Consider the following 22,814-nt stretch of genomic DNA (forward strand, 5'->3'; position numbering starts at 1 on the left):
TAGTCAGCCAAAGTCATGGGTGGTAAGCTCCGAAGCCAGGGCCAGAGCACATTTCTTTATTAGCTGTCCACTCACTCCACCCTCGTGTAATAAAAGATTACTTCACAGAGGGTAACCAAACATGGGCAAGGGAGGAAAACCGCAATCAGAGATATTTGCCTTTAGTCCAGATTAATTAATAATTAATATCATTAACAAAAGTAGAATAGATATTGAACACTGATTTGGTACCTAACCCTAGGAGAGATATTGTGCGAATATAAATAAACATGGTCCTCACCCTTGGAAAATTTAGTCTTCTGAAGAAAACAAGACCCTGTGCATAGAGAAAAAATGGCAATAATGGTAATTTATAAATATAAATTGAGTGCTTCACAATTTTAACATTTTTACTACCCAATCTACGATATTACAAAAGTGTGAACAATGATTTATTGCCAACATCAGTCAGGAAGTACTGAGATCCACCAAAAGGTTGCAAAATATAAATGGCTAACCTCCATTATCTGTCAGTGTCAGCCAGGGAATTCTTTAATAAAAATGCTTCTCAAACTTTACTGAGCATCAGCAGCATAGGGGAAATAGGATCCCACCTCTGGAGATTCTAATTCACAGACCTGAGTGGGGGGACATGGATTTGCATTTCTGGCAGGCTCCCAGGTGGTGCTGCTGCTGCCAATCCAGACCCACACGTTGAGAAAACCTAACATCAGTGACCAACAGCATATCCAGACCAGAGGGCCACAGCAGCACGTAAAAGTTCTCTCTTCTGACAGCTTTGCAACATGGGTTCAACAGAATGGAGCCTAAGAGTTCAACAGCTCTGCCCTTCACCACCAGGGTGGTTAGTGCTACTCAGGAAGAGCCCAGGAGCAGGATTCTGAAGCCCTGAGTCTTTCCTTTTACTGTCCTCAGTCAGATCCTTTTTTCTCTGAGCCTCAAATTCAGCAACTATAAAATAGGGAGACTTGCTGTCCCATCCATATCACAGGGTTGTCATCAGAATCTAGGAAACAATGTGTAAGTTATTATTATCTTTCAAGTACTTTATCAATGCAAGGGGTTAAGGATTTATTGTCATTAGATATAATAACTGTAGATACTTTATTCACGAAAATACCAAAACATTTGGAAGGAGTGAAAAGGGAACAAGGAGCACAAGTGGAACCAAGTCATTTTCTTTTTGAGAAATATTTCTTAAATCATTCAAAGTGAAATAAAATGTTGCTTGAATCCCTCAGAAAACAGAATGGGACATTTTGAAGGGCTTATTGCTTAGAACTCACCTGAGCCCTATGTAGATCGTTAGCACTTTTCTTCTTCCCTCAACTACACTTGTTCTTTCAGGAATAACTCCACATGTTTCCTTAGGCAGATGAATTCAGCCTTCCTCCTGTCCATACATTACTAGATGAGCTCAATCGAGACCCTAGAGCGAAGGAGCACAAACAGAATATCCTTTAGATGGCTACACCGAGAGGATATGAATACTGAGAGTTAAGTATTTTTCTCCCAGTCAGGCATGAAAGCAAAATATTTTCAATCTCTAGTTTTCAGGTTCCAATCAATAATCTATTACTGCCATTTTAACAATCTATAAGGTATTAGCAGAATATAATTATGAGAGTAACGAGCGTATCTTGAGAAATCAAATTAGCATTCATCTGGCCTCTGACTTTACAATGGAATATGGGAGGATGGATAATGGTCTACCAATATAAAAGAGAATTTTGGCATTTTTGTTTTTTGTGTGTATTTATATTTACTGCACAATTGCAGATACAGAAATATTATGGGCTTACATTTACAAGTGTAGTTCTTTTTCATTTTGCATATTAAATTATATTCTTAACATGTATAAGTCATAAAATACAGATGATAAGATCTGCTCCTATTTCCTCATCAACATGAAATAATGACAAAGGAGAAGCTTTATATGAAACCACTAATATAGTTTAAATCCTCACATGGTCATTATATATTGCACTATGTGGGTGACTTCAGCCTTGAAAAAAATGTAGACATTTTCCTCACGTGAAAAAAAATATATGTATAAATAGGAGGTTCTGAATCTCTTCTATCAACCAAAGACTTAGTTTTTTGAAAAAGTTTAGTAGGAGGAACAAATGAAACTTAGTATTTAGGATAAAATAATATTCTAAGTTAGCAGCTAAGTTTAAGAAATACTGAAGCTCGGAAATTTGGATTCCATTTTTTGAAATTTAGGGGAAAAAAAACTTAATGAGTGGTATGACTGGCTGCTTTTTTGCAGTAAATATTGTGAAGGATGTAGATGAGAGGGCATTTTTTAATTTTTCCCAGGAACCAAGTGATTATAGTTGTACCACTTACTAAGTGCAGTTTCCATACCATTGACCTAATTACAGCGATGGGATAAAGGCTAAGGGAGAAGAAAAGAAGGTCACTTCAGAATACACAGAAATACCAATCTGTAACACAAAATTGAGCTTTTGAACTTAGTAGAAGAAAGATTTGAACTCAATCTGGTTCCAGCCTCTGTGCTTTTTAGCGCCACCCTATACTTCGTCTCAGTGGGGAAGCCCCCTGGACCACTGATGGACAGCTCCTACCTGCTCAGCCCTTGTCAATAGGCACGGAGAGATAAGCATTTATAGAATCCTGCTAACTGCTGCACAGGCCTTTACATGCTGGAGAAAATACATAAAATTTTATAAAGCACCTTGCCTCGCCCTCAAAAAACTGAAATATAGTTGGAAAGAAAAGACTAGCAGAGAACAGAACAGCAGTGGAATAAGGATTCATCTATGTGAAACAAACCCAGAAAATGTGTCCTTAAAAAGAAGAGACGCAGGATGTCCGGGTGACTCAGTGGTAGAATGTTCACCTTCCATGCGAGCACTTCATGTAGAGACCTGGGTTTGATTCCCGGACCATGCACCGCCCCTGCCCACACCACCCCCCCACCCCCACCCCACCTCCACACACACACGCAAAAAAAAGAAAAAGAAGAAACTCAAAGGCGCTTGTAATGGAAACCATTAAACTTGACCCACTTCTGTTTTTAGGGAACTACATGCCCAGCCTTAGGGGTTGGATGAGTCACAGTCTTTGGGGACATTTCCAAATCCTTACCCTGTCCTAGTAATAAGCTCTTCTGTCCTGCCTCACCTGCGTTTAAAGATGTGAACAATATTCCAAGCCCCAGATTCACTGTTTAATGAAAATAAGTCTAGAAAACGAGAGCCAACTTTGTGCCTTTAGGTATTAACCAAGTTGTGATTTTTAAATTCTATCAACATTTTATTATGCCAGATTCCAACACATTTATCTCTGCAAATAAAACACTTGGTCCAATTTTTGCTTTCTCCTTTTATTGGGTATGTTTATGACCAAGTCATATGACTTTGATGCCACAAAGTAAAAAGCGCAGGTTGTTTCATCTCATTTCCAGCTAGTTATACCAATACGTGATCCTTCTCATATCTTAAGAACAGATGCCGGGAATTCGTATGATGACATCTAAAAGCTTATATTTTATGCATCACTTATACTGCCTAAAAATAAAAAAATAAAAAATCAAAGTCAAAAATAGACCTTACATGTAGTACATGAAAGAGTGGAATCTGTCCTGGTAATTTGATAATCTGAAATTCAAGATGGAGTTGCTTTATGAAGCGTTTGTCAGATTATAATAATATTTTATGCCCATCACATATTTAGTATGAAGTATCAAGATTCAGAAAGAGGAAATAATTTGCAAAGCAGAAATATGAAAAGTAAGCTTTCCTCTTATTTCACATGAGATATTATAAAAGAATTTGTTTAAAAGAAGGAGATAAAGAAAGCCCCTCCTGCAGAAAATACCATACTTAGAGAGAATATCCATAAGGGTGAATCTGTGTATAATGGGCAAGTTACATTATTTAAAGACAAAATTTGCTACATGTTTGGAATTGAGAAATTTCAGAATTTTGAGAGACCATTTATAGATTAGAAAAGAGGGCCAGAGAGGTTAAGTGACTCGCTCAAGGTCTAAAATAAAAAATTTAACGTTCTAAAAGAACTTAAACCTCATTTAATCCAATCGCCATCTGATGCTTGTTTTTGTATCTGTAAAATGGAATTAATCCAGACTTGTTCAATTACCTAAGAGTATAGTTTTGCTTGAACGAGTCTCAGCATATTCCATAATTTTATTAAGTCAAAAGAAAATGCTATTTTCATGAAAGTTTTGCAGCAAGAGGAATTCTGGAAATAATTCCAGAATTATTGTATTGTATTCAGCAGAGGAAGCAGCCACAAGTGCCACTCCCTCTCCTGGACTTTTGATGCATGTGAAGTACTTTCTGTCCGCACCAGGCCCTGGTCTTCACAGTACAGAGAAATCTGCTTCCCGAGAGAGCCTAAAATATGTGGCCCCCTTTTCAAAGACTGATCTTGGGACTGCTTTCAAGTGCTCTGGAAGAGGAGATTAAAGAATTCAGAGATCTCAGGAAAGGACAAAATTCAAAATAAATTGGTTTTTATTACCCAACATCAAAAATGTGCAAACAGTTTGCAACAAGAGAAAGAGTCAAATATCAGAAAAATAGACAGTGCTTTTTTAAAGGACAACCATCACTTCCATTCCTTTCCCACTTCTGTTTTCCACTCTATTCTTGCCACCACAACCACCTATCACCCCCAGAAAATGGGAAGGAGGTTTAGAGAAATAAAGGCTATTAAGTCTGATTTCTTCATCTATAAAATGAGAATATCATGAGATGATTTCTACTCCTCTTTCCAGGTTTAAGGTATTATGGTTGGTGATTCTAATCACATGAGCCAAATGCAAGCATTAATAATCTAAGCATATCCATACCGCTGAACTTAAAAAGACACTTTTTTGAGAAACAGTGTCCACATATCCAAGTCAACCAAGGCTCACAGTAGGGGAAAAAACAAACAAAAGACCTTCTCAGTGTATCCCTCAGGTATGAGCAGCACTCTCCTGACCGCCCAGGAATTCTTATTTTTATCTCACACGTTGTGTTTGTTGTCAAATCTACCAGCAAGAGCACATACAATCATTTTTTAAATCCAGTACTATTATTATTGTGCCATATAATTGTTTATTTCAAGTAAATCAAAACCGGATTTTCAATGTCAATTCAAATTGAATTTCAATTTCAGTAGCCATTTGCTCCATGACTGTAAAACACAAAGTGGTATTTGGGCATGGAAAGACTAATAACAAAATTACATTTACCATTGTGTGAGTCTATGAAATGTTTGTACCACCCAAAATGATTGTGTTTTAGTGGAGCTATTATTTTATCATATCCAGTAGGAATAAAAAACATTTGAAAGAAAAAGAGTATTCAGAAAATTCTGTCCTGGACTTTGTTGTCTTTACTATTTTGATCTTGTTAGTAAATTGTTTGTGGAACACAGGCTTCAGCCACATGGCTTGTTGCTTTGTATTTCATTTTGTATCTTGTACGTGTTCCTTGCAGAATATTGTGCTAATAAAAGTCATAGTATATGATTTGATGAAGTAGGATTTGAATTCCAAAACAAAAAAAAGCAATTTTCAGTGGCATATCTAGGTTAACATGATGGATTTCTTTCACGCTATTTTAGCTGCCTCCAAAATGGATGCTGAAGATAATTACAGTGTGAAAGCAATAGTAAGATGCTTTTCACTCATTTCAAAGGCTCCGTTACCCTCACACACTCCCAAAGTTACTTAAAAATAAAATCGCTGCAATGTTTTTTTTTACATATCAGGTAGTTCTGAACTGTGACCATGTTCATAGTTTCTGTTTTTAAATATAGGTTATATATAGTCATTCTATTGTCTTTGGCACAAAGTGACTGCAGGACATATTACTTAAGCTTGTCCAGCAAAGCCATAGGGCTTGTTTTCATTCAGGGGAAAGAACTTACCTGAGTGATCCATTTTTGTTCACTGCCTCAGTTACCTAAACATTCAATGCACAGCTTATGAATGATTATCTAAAATAGAACTAATAAATGTGATTCGAAAATCCAACTTTTAGGGCGCTCTTGAGTACACATTTCATTTTACAAAATTTTATTGAATAATACCCTGAAAGTCTCCTTGGGTTTTGGGAAGCAAAAGAAATGCTGGCTCATATGTGAGATTTTTGTGCCCTTTGCCTGAAATAGTTATTGTTCATTATTTTCCTGAGAAAATATTTAAGGAGAGTTCCATAAGTACAATTTGTACGTTACCCACATAAGGTTTCTATTTTGTGGAACTTTGGTAAATATTATTTGGCAATAACACCAAACTAAAATATTTCATTTATGCCAACCTGACGTTATTATAAGTAGTATGTCTTTTTTGAGATACAGTAAGAACTAAAACAAAGATATAGAGTTCTTTGAATGCATAGGAAACTACACTATTCCAAGGCAGAAGAGGTTCACTTGCAAATTCAAGAAATATGCTTCGAACTCTTAACAAACCTTCAAATTGTAGAGGAATTAAATCAGGATGTGACTGATAGGGTTTAGGGCATAAATTCTTGCAGGGTCCCTCTTAATCTAACTCTGTTTTTTCTCAGTTTTCTCTACACATTTGAATATTTCATTATCCGAAGACAAATCCATCTCATGGTGATAAAGAGGATTCCATTTCAGTTCATTAATTTTGTTTCCTCAGTGCACAAACCACTGGCCAATTCATTGGGAATATCAGCTGGACCATTGTTTTCATTTCCTAGGCTGCCCAAAGCAGATACTGTGAAATGGGTTGGCTTAAACAACAGGAATTTATTAGCTTACAGTTTGAGGCCAGGTAAATGTCCAAATCAAGGCATCATTAAGGTGATGTGTTCTTCCCAAAACCAACTGCAAGAGATCCTTGGTTTCTCTGCCACAAGACAAGGTACATAACAGCTTCTGCTGGTCTCTCTGTTCTCTTCAGTGTTTTATTGCTTTCAACTTCTTGCTTCAATGGCACTCACTTTCTCTCCCTCCCTCTCTCCTTCCCTCTCTCTCTCCTCTCTCTCTCTCTCTCTCTCTCTCTCTCTCTCTCTCTCTCTCTCTCTCTCTCTCTCTCTCTCTATTTATTCCATTTATAAAATACACCAGAAGTAGGATTAAGACTCATCCTGAATGAGGTGGGTCATACCTTAACTGAAGCCTCATGAGAAGTTCCTGCTTACGATGGGTTTACACCTATGAGAACATGTTTTTCTGGGATAAATACAGCTCAAACCACCATAACCAATAACTAAGATAAAGTCATTTGACTCATATCATATGTTTTTATTTGGTACTTGTGATAAAAGCCTTGCAATCTCCCTTTTTGAAAGTTCCTACTGTCAATAGAACATAACAGGTAATCCACCTTATATGTAGTCTTATACCACTTTCTTCAGTACAAAGACCTGAATCATAATCAAACTTCATTCTTCAATGCATGTGAAGTAGAAGCCAGAGCTTATCTTCTGGAGAAAGGCCACATATTACAACAAAATGAACAAGAAAATCAGTATCTCTATCATTGGTAACCAAAACATTTGTGGTTCTAGAAATTGATCCTACAAATGCCATAATCACCCTACATAGGATGTGTAAGCTTTGCTGAATTAAGAATGGATGCAAAATATTTTTCCACTCTTAAGTCAAAAATTAAAAAGTAATGGAGGAGCCTGCCCATGCCAAAGGGGGAAAAAATAATGGAAAGAGGTTTAAATCTCTTGAGTTCCACATTCAACCATTTTGGAGACCCAATATGGAAACATCATGGCAACCTCGATTGGCAGTTGCATCCTATTGTAGTTTTCTAGCTACTAAAACAAATACCATACAATGGGTTGGCTTAAACTATGAGAATATGGTGGCGCATGTTTTTGAGGCTAGGAAAAGTCCCAAATTGAGGTGTCAGCAAGCCAATGCTTTCTCCCATAAATCTGTTGTTCTGGAGCAAGGCATAGTGATTCTTAGTCCTTGGCTTTTCTGTCAGATGGTAATGCATGTGGTGCCATCTTTTTTTTCTGGGATCAGTAGATGTCCAGCTTCTGGCTGCTCTCTGTCTTCTCTCTCTGTGTCCAATTTCTCTTGCTTGTGGGGACTTCACCCATATTGGATTAAGGCCAGCCTTCATTCAGTTTGTGCACACCTTAACCAACAATATCTTTAAAGGTCCTGTTTGTAAATGAGTTCATATCCACAGAATTAGGAGTGGGACCTGAACATGCCTTTTGTGGAAGACATGATTCAATCCTCCAACACATCTCATCTCAGGAGACAGGGAGGGAAACGGAGGACCGTTTTTCCGTGAGAACACCACCCTGCTTGCTGAACAGTATCCATTTTTTACCTTCATTTTGTCTAATAAAGTCCCAACCAGCTTAGCTGTCATTTTAGATTTGTTACTACTAATTGATAGTATTGGGGGACTTAAAGAAAAAAAAATCCCTCAGTACCCAGAAATTAGGGATGGTGATAAAATCTTGAAATGTAAAGAGTATTAAATGCTTCCACAACTCCCATACATCAAGCACTGTCAGAGTTTCTTTCATCAGAGGGAAAGAAAAAAAAAAACACAAGACCTTACATGATATTGTAGAATTCTCATTAAATTCAGCAGGCGCTTTAACTAAAATTAAGAGTAAGTTGAGGTCCCAGGTTAGTACAATTTACAGCTCTCATTACAATTTTGATCTAAAAGACAGATTCATACCATCCAGTTTCTTTTTCCTTTCACAATTGCTATGCCAAGAATGGAGAATTGAAAATTATGTTTCTGTAAAACTCAGTGATGGGTTGGACTGCTTTCTTCTTTTTAAATGCCCCTTTACTTGACTCAATATCTGTTCATGAAGAAAAACTGTGATGCTTTGGCTGGTCAAAATATTAATCTCTCAAAACCTCTTTGGTCATTGTCGCTTAGGAGACTGTAATTCTTGTCGGGGAGGGTGAGTAGAATGAATGTAGACTGAATCCATTTTTATTCTAAATGAGTTAGCATTACATCATCAAAGCAGAAATTAGTATCCAGAACATTACCTCATATCAGTGATCTTCTGGGATATTAAAATAGTTCTTTTAAAATCTGATTTATCTTCTTTTAAAATGTTGAGTCTTCAACTGCATATTCATCAACCAAAGTTTTTTAAACTCCGAATTTGAGCCAGTATAGTATGCAAGAAGTGTTTTAAAGAAGATCATTTAAGTCTGTTTCATCTTTAAAGAAGAAAATCACAGTGATGGAGTTCCAAAAGTTTTCCTAAATGGGATGCCAGATTTGACATTTTAAAATATAATCTGGTCTTGGGGTTCAGGGTCCCAAAACAATTAAGGAGGCACACAAAGTATGGTCAAAATCAAGTTAAGATGAAGATCAAGAGCTCAGTTTATGAAATGGAAAATGAAGACATCACAAAAGAGCTAAGAAGTAGCTGATTCCCATCTATGTTAAGACTAGGGACATAAGAGGAAAAAAGCGGGGGTAAGACAAAATTAGGAAAGCAGTGGTAAAGTGTGGGTTCAGTGTTATTAAACACTGAATTGTGAGTGTAAGTTTCAAATCTTTTTAGAGCCAGTTAGCAGAGGCCACCTGTTTCTCCCATTGTTTTTTCTCTTTTTAAATCCAGGCACAAGTGATGAGAACTGTCAGAGAAGTAGGGTCCACAGCTATCATCCCAAATTTGCCAGGTTCTAAAGACACCTCTGCTGGAGATGACAGATTTTTTTCCTAAGGAAAGCAGCTTTCTATCACTGTTCATATACGTCGATAAACTTCAAAGAAAAGGGCTTTTTGTCAATAAAGTCTCTCAAAAACCAATGCACTTTTGAAGTATGTAACAACATGGATGGACCTAGAGAACATTATGCTGAGTGGGACTAGCCAAAAACTAAAGGACAAATACTGTATGGTCTCACTGATGTGAACTGACATTAGTGAATAAACTTGGAATATGTCGTTGGTAACAGAGACCATCAGGAGATAGAAATAGGGTAAGATATTGGGTAATTGGAGCTGAAGGGATACAGATTGTGCAACAGGACTAGATACAAAAACTCAGAAATGGACAGCACAATACTACCTAACTGTAATGTAATTATGTTAAAAACCAATACAAATTTAGTTGCTATAAAACCATATGCAAGACACCTATATCCTGCACTGTTTGTCATCTGATTTTATCCTTTATTTTCTCCCAAGAGGTCTTAACAAAAGAAGAAATTTAGATTGAATTCAAAATGAGAAAACCTCCCTGCTAGACTAATATGATTGCAGAAAAAAACCTGAGGAAGGAAAGGAGGAAAAGGGAAGTGCTGGCATACCCTGGGAACTCTTCAGCAGAGCTATCCAGCCTGCAGGACTGTGCACAGTCACCCAGTTCTCTGAAGCGCTGTGTTCTCGTGGTTTTCACGGAGGCTGATATATCAGGACACACACAAGCAGCCCACTCGGGGATAATGAGATATTTTCTCCCGAAGTGGTACATTAATGGCATTTCCAGAGCATTCCTTGATCTGTTTCATATACTAACAGGAAGTTGAATACATAAATTACTACTCTTCTACACTCAGCAGTAGCCAAAACTAAGGAGTCAGATGAAATTTTGCCCAGAATGAATGAAAGAAATTTTCATGATACAAACTAAATAACAACACAGTAAGAATGAGAACTTGTGTTGGTGGTTGTTCCCACCATCAACTTGTTCCAAGCCAAGTGAAGTGGAAAACTGAAACTTTTTAAAGGACTTATTTTTAATTATTTGGACCATTCAAAAATAATGGGCTATATTGTCATGAATAGTATGCATTGTTTTCTTGTTAAACCACAATATATATAAATTAAGATGTATTTGGAAAGTTTGAGCAAACGCCTTGGGTCATGATGGGCATTTAGAAGAATGAGTGAAATATTATATCCAGGTATATATATTTTTATATTTTTCCAGGTAAACAAACTCTCTCTGCTGTTTTAATGGATCCCAAAATCTAACGATTATTACATCTATAGTACCAGTTGGATTATGCTCATGAACCATGCTTTGTTCCTCAAAGTAAAAAGCACATGCCAGGTCTACAAATACACACACTCTGAAGAAAAAAATAGAGAAAATTCAAGTAATTACCTACCAAATGTCATTCTGGAACTAGCCATGTAAAAGATGCAAAAGGATTTTTTCTAAAATATCTAGGGACTTACTACAATTCACTTGCTTAGCTGTGATATTAATGTGACAGGATATTTTTAGTCCTATAATAAGAATAGATAGACTCAGTTCCTTTTGACAAAACTGTTCTTGAAGTTCCTAGCCATCTCTATACCATTACTTATTACTCAGTTATAATCTATATGTCACAAAAAGTTACACTTTCTTTTATAAACTTCTACACTTACCTAAAATCATGTACTCAATGACACACTTGGAATGAATTCAAGAACAAATTGTGAAAAAAGATGAAAAGAGAAAAAAAGACTTTGACTCCTTATTTTAAAAATCAAAAATAATATAAATTATTTTCTTTGTTGGAGACAATATGTTGACAGTTGAAGGTCTGTATAAAGCATCAGAACAAATTGTTGGGGAAGTGAATATCATTAAGAGTAGGCCATAGAGTCAGACAATCCCACATTCAACTAGACACTACGCTTTATGGTTCATCGGACCTTGGGCAAGTTAACCAACCTAAGTGTTTTTCTTTGTAAATTTGGAGTAATTATAGTACCTCTCTCATAGCATTATTGAGAGGATTAAATGAGAAATGCACACAAATAGCTTAGCATCATGCCTGGCACAGTTTGAACCCAACAAGTAGTAGCTGTTCCCATTATTCATAGTTCATGGTAGCCATTTGGATGAATTAAAGAAAACAATTAATGTTCATACATCATTAGGTTAAGTGGATATTGCTATAGAATCATTCTACTTCATGTGAGTTGAATTTTAAATGAATTCATTAGAGAAAGGCGCTTAATTGCAAACATTAATAGTTAATAGCAAATGTAACCAACCATGGAAAAGATGATACGAAATTACCTCCCACATCCTTACAAACATGCATGCAATTCAGCTGGAGGTTGGGGTATCATGAAAAGACTAAAATACGTGGTTTCCCAAAAACCGATGAAGAAAAATGCCAATTCAAACCATGAAATTTCAATATGAAACTTCATTAGTACGTTTCTTATGGTTTTTCATATTTGCTAGGGATATTTTTATTGCTTTTTTAAAATTTTATCCAAATTATTTATATTTCAGTGCCTCAATCCATGCCCTGTTTTCTGCAGTCCAGCCCATTGTAGATTCAGCTGGAAAGCTTCCCTTGACTACCCATTGGCAAGGACTCTCACTCTCTTCTCCCTTCACTCTTACAGACTCCTGTTGATATGCTCAAAACCTTACAGTCCTCTTTTTAACTTCCTTTTCTTTTAATCCCCACATTCAGTCATTTTTTCCTATCAATTCTCCTTTTGTAAAGTTTCTAGCATCTTCCCTTTCTTTTCCCTTTGCAGTACCATTTTCCTAAGCCAAGCCATATCACCTGTTGAACTGTATGCCATTGTGTCATAATACACCTCCTGGTAATGTCTTTCTTGCATGACATGAGAGTAATATAAGTTGAGACTTTTATCCATTAATCTTCCCATCAAAGAGTTCAGTGGCTCCCTATTGCTAGGATGAGCAAAATGTCCAAACTGGTTCATGTTTGAAAGTGAAAGGGACGTGTTTAACAGCATAAACCATAAGTGTACAGGGAAACCAGGACTTAAATCCATAGTCTATACCTTGCTACCTCTGTACTTCTCAAACTCTTTCCAAGAAATGTTCCCAAGGGTGGAACTCAAAGCTGAACTCTCAAGAGGTTTCCCTGTTTAAAATTTCTAAAGGTCAATATTTTGGCATTCTGGATTCTAGTATAATCTTGTATGTTTTAATGTGAACATTATGTCTTCTACCACATACCTTTTACATGAACAAATATTTGAAACATCTTACCCAAACTCTTGGAGCAAAATCAATCTCCAGGAAGACTTACTGTCGAGACATAACTCCTGAAACCCATCACGTGTAGGCCATGAGAATGCTGCCTCCTAGGACACAGAGAACACCAGTCACAAAAACCACAAAGTGATGCTATCCCAGGAGTTGAGTTATCACTCAGTTCGTAAACTCACTGCCTCACCCACAAGAGTGTTTCACACAATCTCTTTAGAACCCTATCTCTGTGTCAACAACAATAAAGGTATATCTTCTCGTATCTTCCTTGCTTTCCTCAACTATTCAGTCTTCATGATCCAGGTCCATTTGCTCTGGTTGCCAGATAAAATACAAGACACCCAGTTAAATTTGGATTTCAGATAACCACAAATCATTTTTTAATATATTATGTCATATGCAATATTCGTATTTTTATTTGTTAAATCTTGCTACCTTAATTGTAACGCCTTTCCTTAGATGATTCACTCCCCACCCCAGAACGCTGGGGTTCTCCTGAACTTCTAATACAAATCACCTGTGCCCCTATTGGATACTTACCCTATCTTGCATGTTTATAACCCATTTTATATCCATATACTCCACTTCCATGACTTGAAAACTCCTTGAGAATAGGGACACTCTTATGTCTCTTTGTAATTCCAGAATGCCTTACAGAAATTCCTGCCTATAGCTGGGGATCATAAATACTTGTTAATTGAGAAATTGATTTAAAGTCAATGAGCAAGATAGTTAACAGCTATTCATTGAGCAAGTATTTTCTGTTTCATGCAGAGCTATGCTATGATTATTTCATAGATCACTAAGATGTAGTATTTGCCTTCAATGAGCTGAGAGTCCAGTTAACAAAAATTATACATCAAAACTAGTACGGAGGGTGCATGGGTGGTCCAGTGGTAGAATGCTCACCTTCCACGTGAGAGACCCGGGTTCGATTTCTGGACCATGCACCTAAAAAAATAAAAATAAAAATAAAAAACCAGTAGAGAGTGACTCAAAACAGTATACAATCAAGTCCAAGATTGTGTAGTACAGCCCGCCATGAGCAGTAAGAGATCAGTACGGATAGCAGCCACAAGAAAGGGAAGGCACTTGTGACATGGAACCTGCACAGGGACTCAAATTTTGTGAAGGATTTAGATGGAAGGAGAGGTTTAGGAAGGGTGATGCTACCTGGCGGAAAGTGTGGGCAACTGCACGAAGTGGAGAGGAAACACTTCTTAGCAGGTGAATCTGCCTTTATTGCAGAAATACAATCAGGATTTGAAGTTGTAAGTAGTTTTAAAGAGCACACTAGGATTCAGAGCAACTACATCACTGAGAACCTACACAATGGCTGTGACTGTGTGGGGTCATGCCATGTACAATCATAGCCTTTGATGAAGAAAATAACCAAGGTAAGGATGCTATAAAAGAAAATACAGCTCAACTGGGTTTTGTCCCCAGACCACCTAGGAAAGGAAAAAAAAAAAACATTTTTATCAGTTATGGTTATACATTATATAAAGGGTAGTGAATTGCTCTCTTACACACTCAACACCCCTCTCTCTTCATTAGCTCATCCAGCATAATTAGGGCAGTGGCCTTATTGAAAAATATGGAATTTTATTTCCAAGGAAGTGAAGTCAAATGTTGAAGATGGTCATTTCATATTGAGATAAACAGTGCCACCTGCACAGAGGTATCTGGAAAATAACTTACGAAAACAATAGAAATGTAGATTGGGGGTAAGAGTGAGGTCTTGAAAAGCCCATCTCCATATGTCTCATCATTGTCATGAAATATCCAATATCCATCCTTTCTCCATGTAAAATCATGTGTTCTTGTGATACCACACATTGGATTTTTTTCTAAGGAATGAGGTTTCCTTCTATAAGGATGGAAGCTGGGATACTCTCTTGGAAAACCCTCCCTAGATGATACTGTTAGAGGAATTGAAGAAATACGTCTTGTCAGAGGGAAATCTGAGCAGGTATGCTTTGAAGAACAAGTGGAAGTCTGTGTGGCATCTTCGATTGGAACTTCATGTTTCTTGGGTGTTTAGGTGTTTTTGGAAGGTGTAGCGCTGGGATACTTTGGAAGATATTAACAAGCCCCAACTCATCAATCACTCTTCTTCCTTCAGAGCTAGCTACACTGTGAAGTTGCATGTATCATTTCCATCCATGTTTGGGTATTTTGTTTGAATATGCACGAATCTATAAAATATAGCCTAAAATATATTTCACAACAGATCTATAAAAAAAAATGTTGAAGATGGTTATCTTCAGTGGAAATGATGTCCTTTTACTGCTTTATGAGACTAAAATCTTTGGTTTTTCTTTTATTTTTGGATTGGCCATCTCTAGTAGAATTAGTATCTTTAATATCTGCTTCTAATTTATGCACAGTCTTGCAGAATGTTTTGGATATCAGCTTGCATTCTCTCATCCTGCTATTACTGTTTTCAATTAGTACATGGAATTAAATGTATGAAAGAAATGTTCCTACCCTCTGACAGAAATTGTAATTAACACTGAATAGCCATGTAAAGACATGATTGGACTTTTATAAGTGACAGAATTTTATTAACTGAATAAATAAATAAGACAGGTAAGCATTAGGAAATTCAAAATTTCCAAAGGCATTCAATAAAATCTCTCAGAATGAGTATTGGCAGGGCTCTTAATGGCATAAGGCAACTTGTGTTTGTTACTTTAAGGAAATAAGCTAAATGGAAAGAGAGCTCTTTTAGCAGTGCCTCTGGATATGTCAGGTTGAACCACATGCACTTGCCATTATTTGGTCTTTTTTCAACTATATGCAAACATGCCCAGCCCTATTGACACATTGACGCTCATCCTGAAAGTAGAGCAGAAAAAGGCCTCCTAGCAGGCTTAAGAAAAATTGATCTACTGCCTTTTACCCAGAGATCCCAGCTTTGTCACTGGCCAAGAATGATTTTGGCTGATGTGGGGCTCAGGTTTCTCATTTGCAAAATTTGTGGTGGGTTTGCAACAGCCTTCTCTTTGTTCTCATTATCTAGAACTGGATTACATGACCATCCTACTAACACAGGAAACAGAATTGTTGGCTTATTAGCTTAGGTGATCCATAGCATATCAACAGAACTAGCTTCTATTGGCAAGGAAAAGGGGGGAAATGGATTTTAGGTAGGCACCTAGTAATGTCTACTACACGCTATCTGTGGGGGAATCTTCATTGCAATGTAATTTATAATGACAAAAATGGATGCAAGAACATGCCTAAAATACAGGATTAGTTTTAAGCAATTTGGGATTATATTTATTAGGTGGAGTATGTAATCATTAAACACCAATCACTTTGATAAGAAAAATTATTTTAATGATGTATAGAATACTAGGAATATGAAAAATGTTATGCTATTATTTTAAAAAGCAATGTATAAAATGATATATATGTTGTTGATTTCAGTATGCATTTTTCAGATTTTTAACATCTGAAATTGCAATGCATCTTAAAATCATTGCAGCCAGATGGCAGTCTTGATAAAATTGTCATTGCCTGAACATTTATAAACTTGGTCTGAATATCTTCAGTTGACATCTGCTAAGATCAAGGGCCAACATCAAAACTTGCAGAATTGGACTCACTAGCATGAAAGAAAGTTAAAGAAAAAAATTTTTATATTTTTATTGACATATACATAAAAGTGCAAGTACTCTAAGTGCACAGCTTAATGAACTTGAAGCTGAATACATCCCTGTAACCACCTACGTCAAGAGACAGAACATTACCTACACCTCAGAAGCTCCCTTTGTGAACTGAAAACTTAAGAAACGTTGCATGAGGCACAGAGTGCAATGGGATGTGAAAAAGTATGGACATCAATGATGTCATGTTAAAAAACGATTCAGGAGAGCAGCTTTGGATGCATAGAAGTTTGAGCAATACCTTAATCAATTCATTTTACTTTTTTAAAATGTATGTACAAGAGAAGATACATGATTTTTAAAAGTCTGTGATGGACTAAAAGACCTCTTTTGATGCATATACATTTTAAAATTTATTAAGAGCATGGTTTCATGGTTTAAGTGGCATTGTTTTTTTTCACTGAGATACAGAAAATAATGATGCTTATAAGGTACAATTTTATAAAGAAAATATGTGTGTGAAAATAATTGCCATCTTTAGATAGGGGAATATAGATGATTGGAATTTCTTTTCCTGTACGTTTTAAACATTTTGTAATGCTACTATAAAGCATTACATTTTTTAGAACTCTAAAAAAAATTGGTGGGGGGGTAGATGGACAGTTGACTGTTGATCTCTTAGAACCTTCCCAGTCTAACATTCTGTGACACTGTTGAATCTGCTTCCTATTGGCCATCAAAAGATTCACCTGCCCATAATCCCCAATCTAACCTGCCAGGACTTCTTACCTTAAGGCACTCATCCTCCTCTGGGTTTCAGTTATAATCAGAAGACCCTGCCAAGACCATATGTTGCCTGTGAGCTCAATATATTAGGCCGTCACTATCTGTTTATACTTTCTCACAAATGAGTGCACAATACATGCACATCTTTTTCCACTTTCCTTAATTTATTAATTTCACTGAATTAAATAATCAACAGAGGTGAGAAGATCCCACCTCCTTAGCCCTATTTAGTGGTCTGGTGACATTTGTCCTGGTGACATGTGGTAGATGTCCGCCACGGTTACCAGAGCAGGAGGCCTCTTGGAGGAAAATAAGAAAAAGGAAGGGTGAGAAAAGGGAAAGGGAAAGTGGGCACCCAAACAGGTTATGCAGAGAAGGAAGGAGATTCTATCTGATGTCAGGTCCAGGCTTTTTTTGTATGTAAAAACAGAGAAAAATAAGCAAATGTACTTGGGAATAAAGACAAAGCAGCAAGACAGGACCTTGGAGGATGTATCTGCTTAGTAACTATTCTGTGAGTTCTCTCACTCTCTCCAAATGGATATGTGGCTATTCAGGCTAAATTAGCAAATGAGTAGCCACTAAATCTTACTTATTTGCAATAGACCCATGTGTACACTTACTGGAATGGCCCTATCTGCCAACTTTATCTGTTTCTGTTTCTTCCAAATCCTTCTTGCCTCTCTCCTATTCTGTTGGATCCTGATTCCTTATACTTTCATTTCTTTCTCTAACTCCCTTCCTCTCACTTGGTGTCCAAACTGCTTTAATGTGGAATTTATGTCCTCTGTATTTTTATGCTAGTGATGAAATAAGAAATAGACACTTCATAGTCCTATCTCAATCTTTTGTTCAAATGTGTTTCACGAAAGAGCAAAGCAGCGTCCTTGGCAAAATTCATTTTGCAGGAGGTTTCAGTAATTATTTGAATTAAAAGAAGCATTTGGAGGAAATTCAGAAAATGAAAAATACTAATCCTGACTCTCCTATTTCAGCCTACAAGGAAAAAATGAAGGAGCTGTCCATGCTGTCACTGATCTGCTCTTGCTTTTATCCAGAACCTCGCAACATCAACATCTATACTTATGATGGTGAGTTGCCTAGGCTAGAAATGCCCCTGCTGTGGCTAGATCATTACAAAAGCTTGGACCTATTTGTTTTTCTCACACCGCTCCTGATATAATTAAATCAATGTTCTGTAGATCTCACCATCGACCTACTGTGTCTAGCTATTAGGTCTTACTGATTGTCTGTTGCTCAAAATGGTTCAGGTTTGGTCCCAATAACAACACATTAACACCTCTTAAGAAACATGGAAGGATTGTCATTACCAGTCACATACAGCTATCAACATCCACAGAAAGTCTAGAGCTCTTCATTGCCAAACCATAATTAGAGTAGACTAATTTGCAAAGAAATACTTTATACTTTGAAATATTGAAGAAAGAAAATCAACCATCACTCTTTTTGCTTTATGGTAGTTTTAAGATAGTTATCATGTTTTGTGTGTGCATGTCAGCAAACTAATAAGTACCAATAATAATGCTGACTTATGACTAAGGGCCCAAATGAAGAGGATTTTAAAAGGAAAGCCCAAATAATAGGCGTTGCAATTAAATTTATTGAAGTACAACCCTTTAGGTTTGCTTCATCCTGATTCATTATGCTTAGTTTGGTTTCCTTCTTCTCTCTGCCATTCTCCCCATAATCTCGGCGAAGTTACTTAGCTTCTCTAAGCCTCATTTAGCATGGTTGCCATGAGGTTTAGATGGTTGGAAGGCACACGAAATGCTTAGCACCAAGCCTAGCATGATGTTAACACTTAATAATGGTAGCTATTATTATCAACAATATCATCCTCACTTAATCCCGTCCATTTAATCAACATGCTGGCTACAATTACATGCATAGATAGAGCTGAGGTAATAAGTGTGCTACCTTTTTGGCTCACAATTATTTTTCTTTTCTACAGGGTAAAGAAATACATTAAAGATTAGGTGAAGGAATCCTGTGGCAGTTAACCCATTCTGTATCTTGGAAGCCTATCCCAAAACTCAAAGGCTTTTTCCTTCCAAAGTTATTCAGTCATGGCACAAATATCATGTGCTCATTATCTGTTTCACCAGAAAACACCCTCCATGTGAAAGGGTTTCAGTATCAAATAAAATGATCATTAGAATGTTTCAGTAAAAATTCAGGCCCAACGCCTATTTTGTGTAAGTTCATTCAGTCGATAAATGCACTACACAGATCCTTATTAATCTTCTGGGTCCCGCTACAGATAATAGTCCAGCTGTGCTTCTTAGGAGTCTCTAACATCTAATTATGTGTTGGGCATTGAGGATCCATAGATAAATAAAATACAGTTCTTGCCTTCAAGGACCTTAGGGCCTAGTAGAAGAGACTTGCAAAATACAAATAATCAGTAATTAGGACACAGTTGACTTAGTCTAAGGTGGAGGCTTATACCAAGTATACCGGTAGGACAGGGGAGGCAGTGACTGGTTCGGCCTGACTTGGGATTGTCAGGAGGGGAGAGGAAAGTGAGAAGTTGTATATGAGCTGAGTCTCAGACATTGACTGGATGTCCACACTGCTCGGGCTCAGCTTCCCAGTAGAATTAGAGAATTCCAGATTTTCCAAGTCTTTAAACTAGTCTCATCATTCTATATTAGATTCATGATTTTCAAGCATTTATTGCAGACAAAACATAACAAGAATGAATAGTAACTATAATAATAATGAGTTTACATTTATAAGGACTTACTAAGTGCTTCAGCCTGGGCTTTGCATTCAGTATCCTTTAACTTTTAATCTTCACAACAATCTTATGAGGAAAGTGCTCTTTTTATTTCATCTTTTAGATGAGGAAATAGGAGTTTGAAGTCAATTAGTTTTCCCAGTTACAGACAGCTAGAAGAGTGCTTACTATTTGGATGCAAATACAGGCAATACTGATTCCAAAGTCTGTACCCTAAGCCACTCACAACCTTACCACCGTAAGAAATAGGTTATTTGCATTTGCCTATGTTTTCTTCTAATCCTCTCCCATATGCTTAGATCATTTTTAAAGAGTTCTATTCAAAATGTAAGCATAATCTTGGATGTGTTCAGGAAAAATTTTTGATGTTTTTATATTTGTGAATAAAACATCATTTCCTGTCTATCTATGTATGTATGGAATTGGTGTTGCCTGTACTGTCTGTTAGCACTTCAGGTTTTAAGGTCAATTCCTGTAGAACCTGGGTTTCACTTGACCACTACCTCAAAATGCCCCAACAGGGCTGCTAAAAGAGCATTAATAGAAGCATGATATTCACGTGATGAGAAGTAATATGTCTCCTTTATTCTGGAGACCAGGCCACTTTGGTTGCCACAGTTTAAAGGGGCATTAATAAATTAGACTGCATTTAGGTTACAGACCAGTGTTGTGAAGAGTTGCAAATAGTGTCACTCCAGAGAACCAAGGATATTTTCGTTCAGGATGGGGAAGGGAGACTTGAAATGGAACTTTGTAATTGTTTTCAAATATTTGAAAGATGATGATGCACAACAAAGAAGGTTCTCATCTTGGGTAGCTTCCAAGAGCAAAACAAGGGCCAGCAGACTGAAGTCAGTTTGGGGCTCAAAATAAAGAACACCCAACAAAAAAAAAAAAAGGGGGGGTTGCCCATTGAATTAAAAAATAATCATTGTATCTTAGTAAATTGTGAGTTCCTATAATTATAAATGTCTTAGTAGATGCTAATTGACTATCACTTTATTTTTTAATGTTATAAATTATATTGTTTTATGTTATAAATCATATTATACAGCATTAAAACCTGAGCCTCTGATAATCTGCTTACTTTTATCACTTTAACCACTGATGAAAAATAAATGACTCACCATTCCTCAGTCCTTGAATTATGAAGATTTTTAAATAGATACAGTGTATAAATTAGATAAGTGAAACTCCTATGCTGCAATGTCTCTCCTAGATTGCTATCTATAACTGAGGTCTGCTGGGGAAAATATTCTAAGTAGCAGCAAAAGAAGAGCCAAGACATTACGGTGGAGTCTTGTTTAATCACCCTCGTAAACTGTCAGCATCTGAAGACAGGTCCGAGAGTGGGTACTACCCATGCTTGATGACTCAGATCAACAAACACACTGAAGGGCAAATCAGCAGCCAACCTGATGCTTTGCACATTAGCATTGACTTTGCCAAGTTATTTCCAACTATTCAGGGAGTTAAATTGGTTCTAACATATCTCCTATGATTTCCAACTTCAGGAATATATGTATGTATATATACACATACACGCTGAAGAACTCTATTCTCCTCATAATTTAGTCTGAAAATGCTTCCAGCCATGGTAATTGACAAAAAATAAATCTGTGCTATTTGAGTTCATGTGAAGCTCATCTTTATTCAAAAGGAAAATAAACAAACTTTAGTTCAAAATCAATTCAGGTCATTTTTGCAATGCATGCCTCCATCATTCAACTCCCTTTAGACATTATGAAATTTCCCAAAACTGTAAACATTTATTCTGTTAAAATATGTCCATAATTATACTAAAGAGGGAGGTCTTATACAAGCAAAACAGGGTAGAGCAAGTGACCCTATGAGAATTTTATTCCTTTTTGCCAGAATAACAATGCTACTTTCAAGCACCAGAATTTCATTTTTTAAATAAATTTTTATTTTACTCTCTCTGTGCTTAACATTCTCAAACTTCCCATTTCTCAGATATGGAAGTGAAGCAAATCAACAAACGTGCCTCTGGCCAGGCCTTCGAGCTGATCTTAAAACCTCCATCTCCTATCTCAGAAGCCCCACGAACTTTAGCTTCCCCAAAGAAGAAAGACCTGTCCCTGGAGGAGATCCAGAAGAAGCTGGAGGCTGCAGAGGAAAGAAGAAAGGTACCTTCTTCCATATGATCTTACGTCTTTTCTCTCGCTTAGTCTCTCTCTCTCTCTCTCTCTCTCTCTCTCTCTCTCTCTCTCTCTCTCTCACACACACACACACACACACACACACACACACTTCTAGCAGAAGCACAGAAGTCATAGGGGACAATGAAACCTACACTGGTGCTATCCAGTGTGCAAAGGTTCTCACTGGACATGGAACCAGAGGAGTTGAGGTCAAAACTCCCTTGATTGTGGTAAGATGAACATCTACTTTTGAGCTGGCTAAAACCAGAAAACTCAGAAACTGAAAGAACTTTAATACTTTAGTGCCCCTTCCTGCTTGCTATATTAGATCCCCTTATCCTCAAAACGCCCCTGCCCCTACTCCAACACTGCCAAGAAAGCAGAGCCTTAGGTAACTCCAGGATGGTGGGGAGTGAGAGGGGACCGGAGTGGTGGCTTCTCCTGCCCAGTGTCTCCATCCTACCCCCTCATTGCACACGCACCGTTTTTCCTGGAACTATAAACTGCCAGGTCTTAATGCCAAGATCTTTCCTGC

General features: G+C 37.0%; 1 protein-coding gene and 1 long non-coding RNA gene across 2 annotated transcripts in view; one reads left to right on the forward strand and one right to left on the reverse strand.

Moving 5' to 3' along the window:
* Positions 1–22,814, forward strand: part of STMN2 (stathmin 2) — a 58,080-nt gene that overhangs the window by 8,975 nt on the left and 26,291 nt on the right. Inside the window, exons 2-3 of the mRNA XM_077167054.1 lie at positions 18,352–18,447; positions 22,092–22,264. Coding sequence (XP_077023169.1) covers positions 18,352–18,447; positions 22,092–22,264 — 269 coding nt within the window. The remainder of the gene's footprint in view (positions 1–18,351; positions 18,448–22,091; positions 22,265–22,814) is intronic.
* On the reverse strand, positions 1,148–13,622 carry LOC143686331 (uncharacterized). Its single transcript, XR_013177070.1, has 3 exons — positions 13,497–13,622; positions 12,957–13,051; positions 1,148–1,429 (listed from the first exon to the last, which is right to left on the reverse strand). It is a non-coding gene; the product is annotated as an uncharacterized LOC143686331 (long non-coding RNA).

The sequence above is a fragment of the Tamandua tetradactyla genome, chromosome 6, assembly GCF_023851605.1.
Source record: "Tamandua tetradactyla isolate mTamTet1 chromosome 6, mTamTet1.pri, whole genome shotgun sequence".
Lineage (NCBI taxonomy): Eukaryota > Metazoa > Chordata > Mammalia > Pilosa > Myrmecophagidae > Tamandua > Tamandua tetradactyla.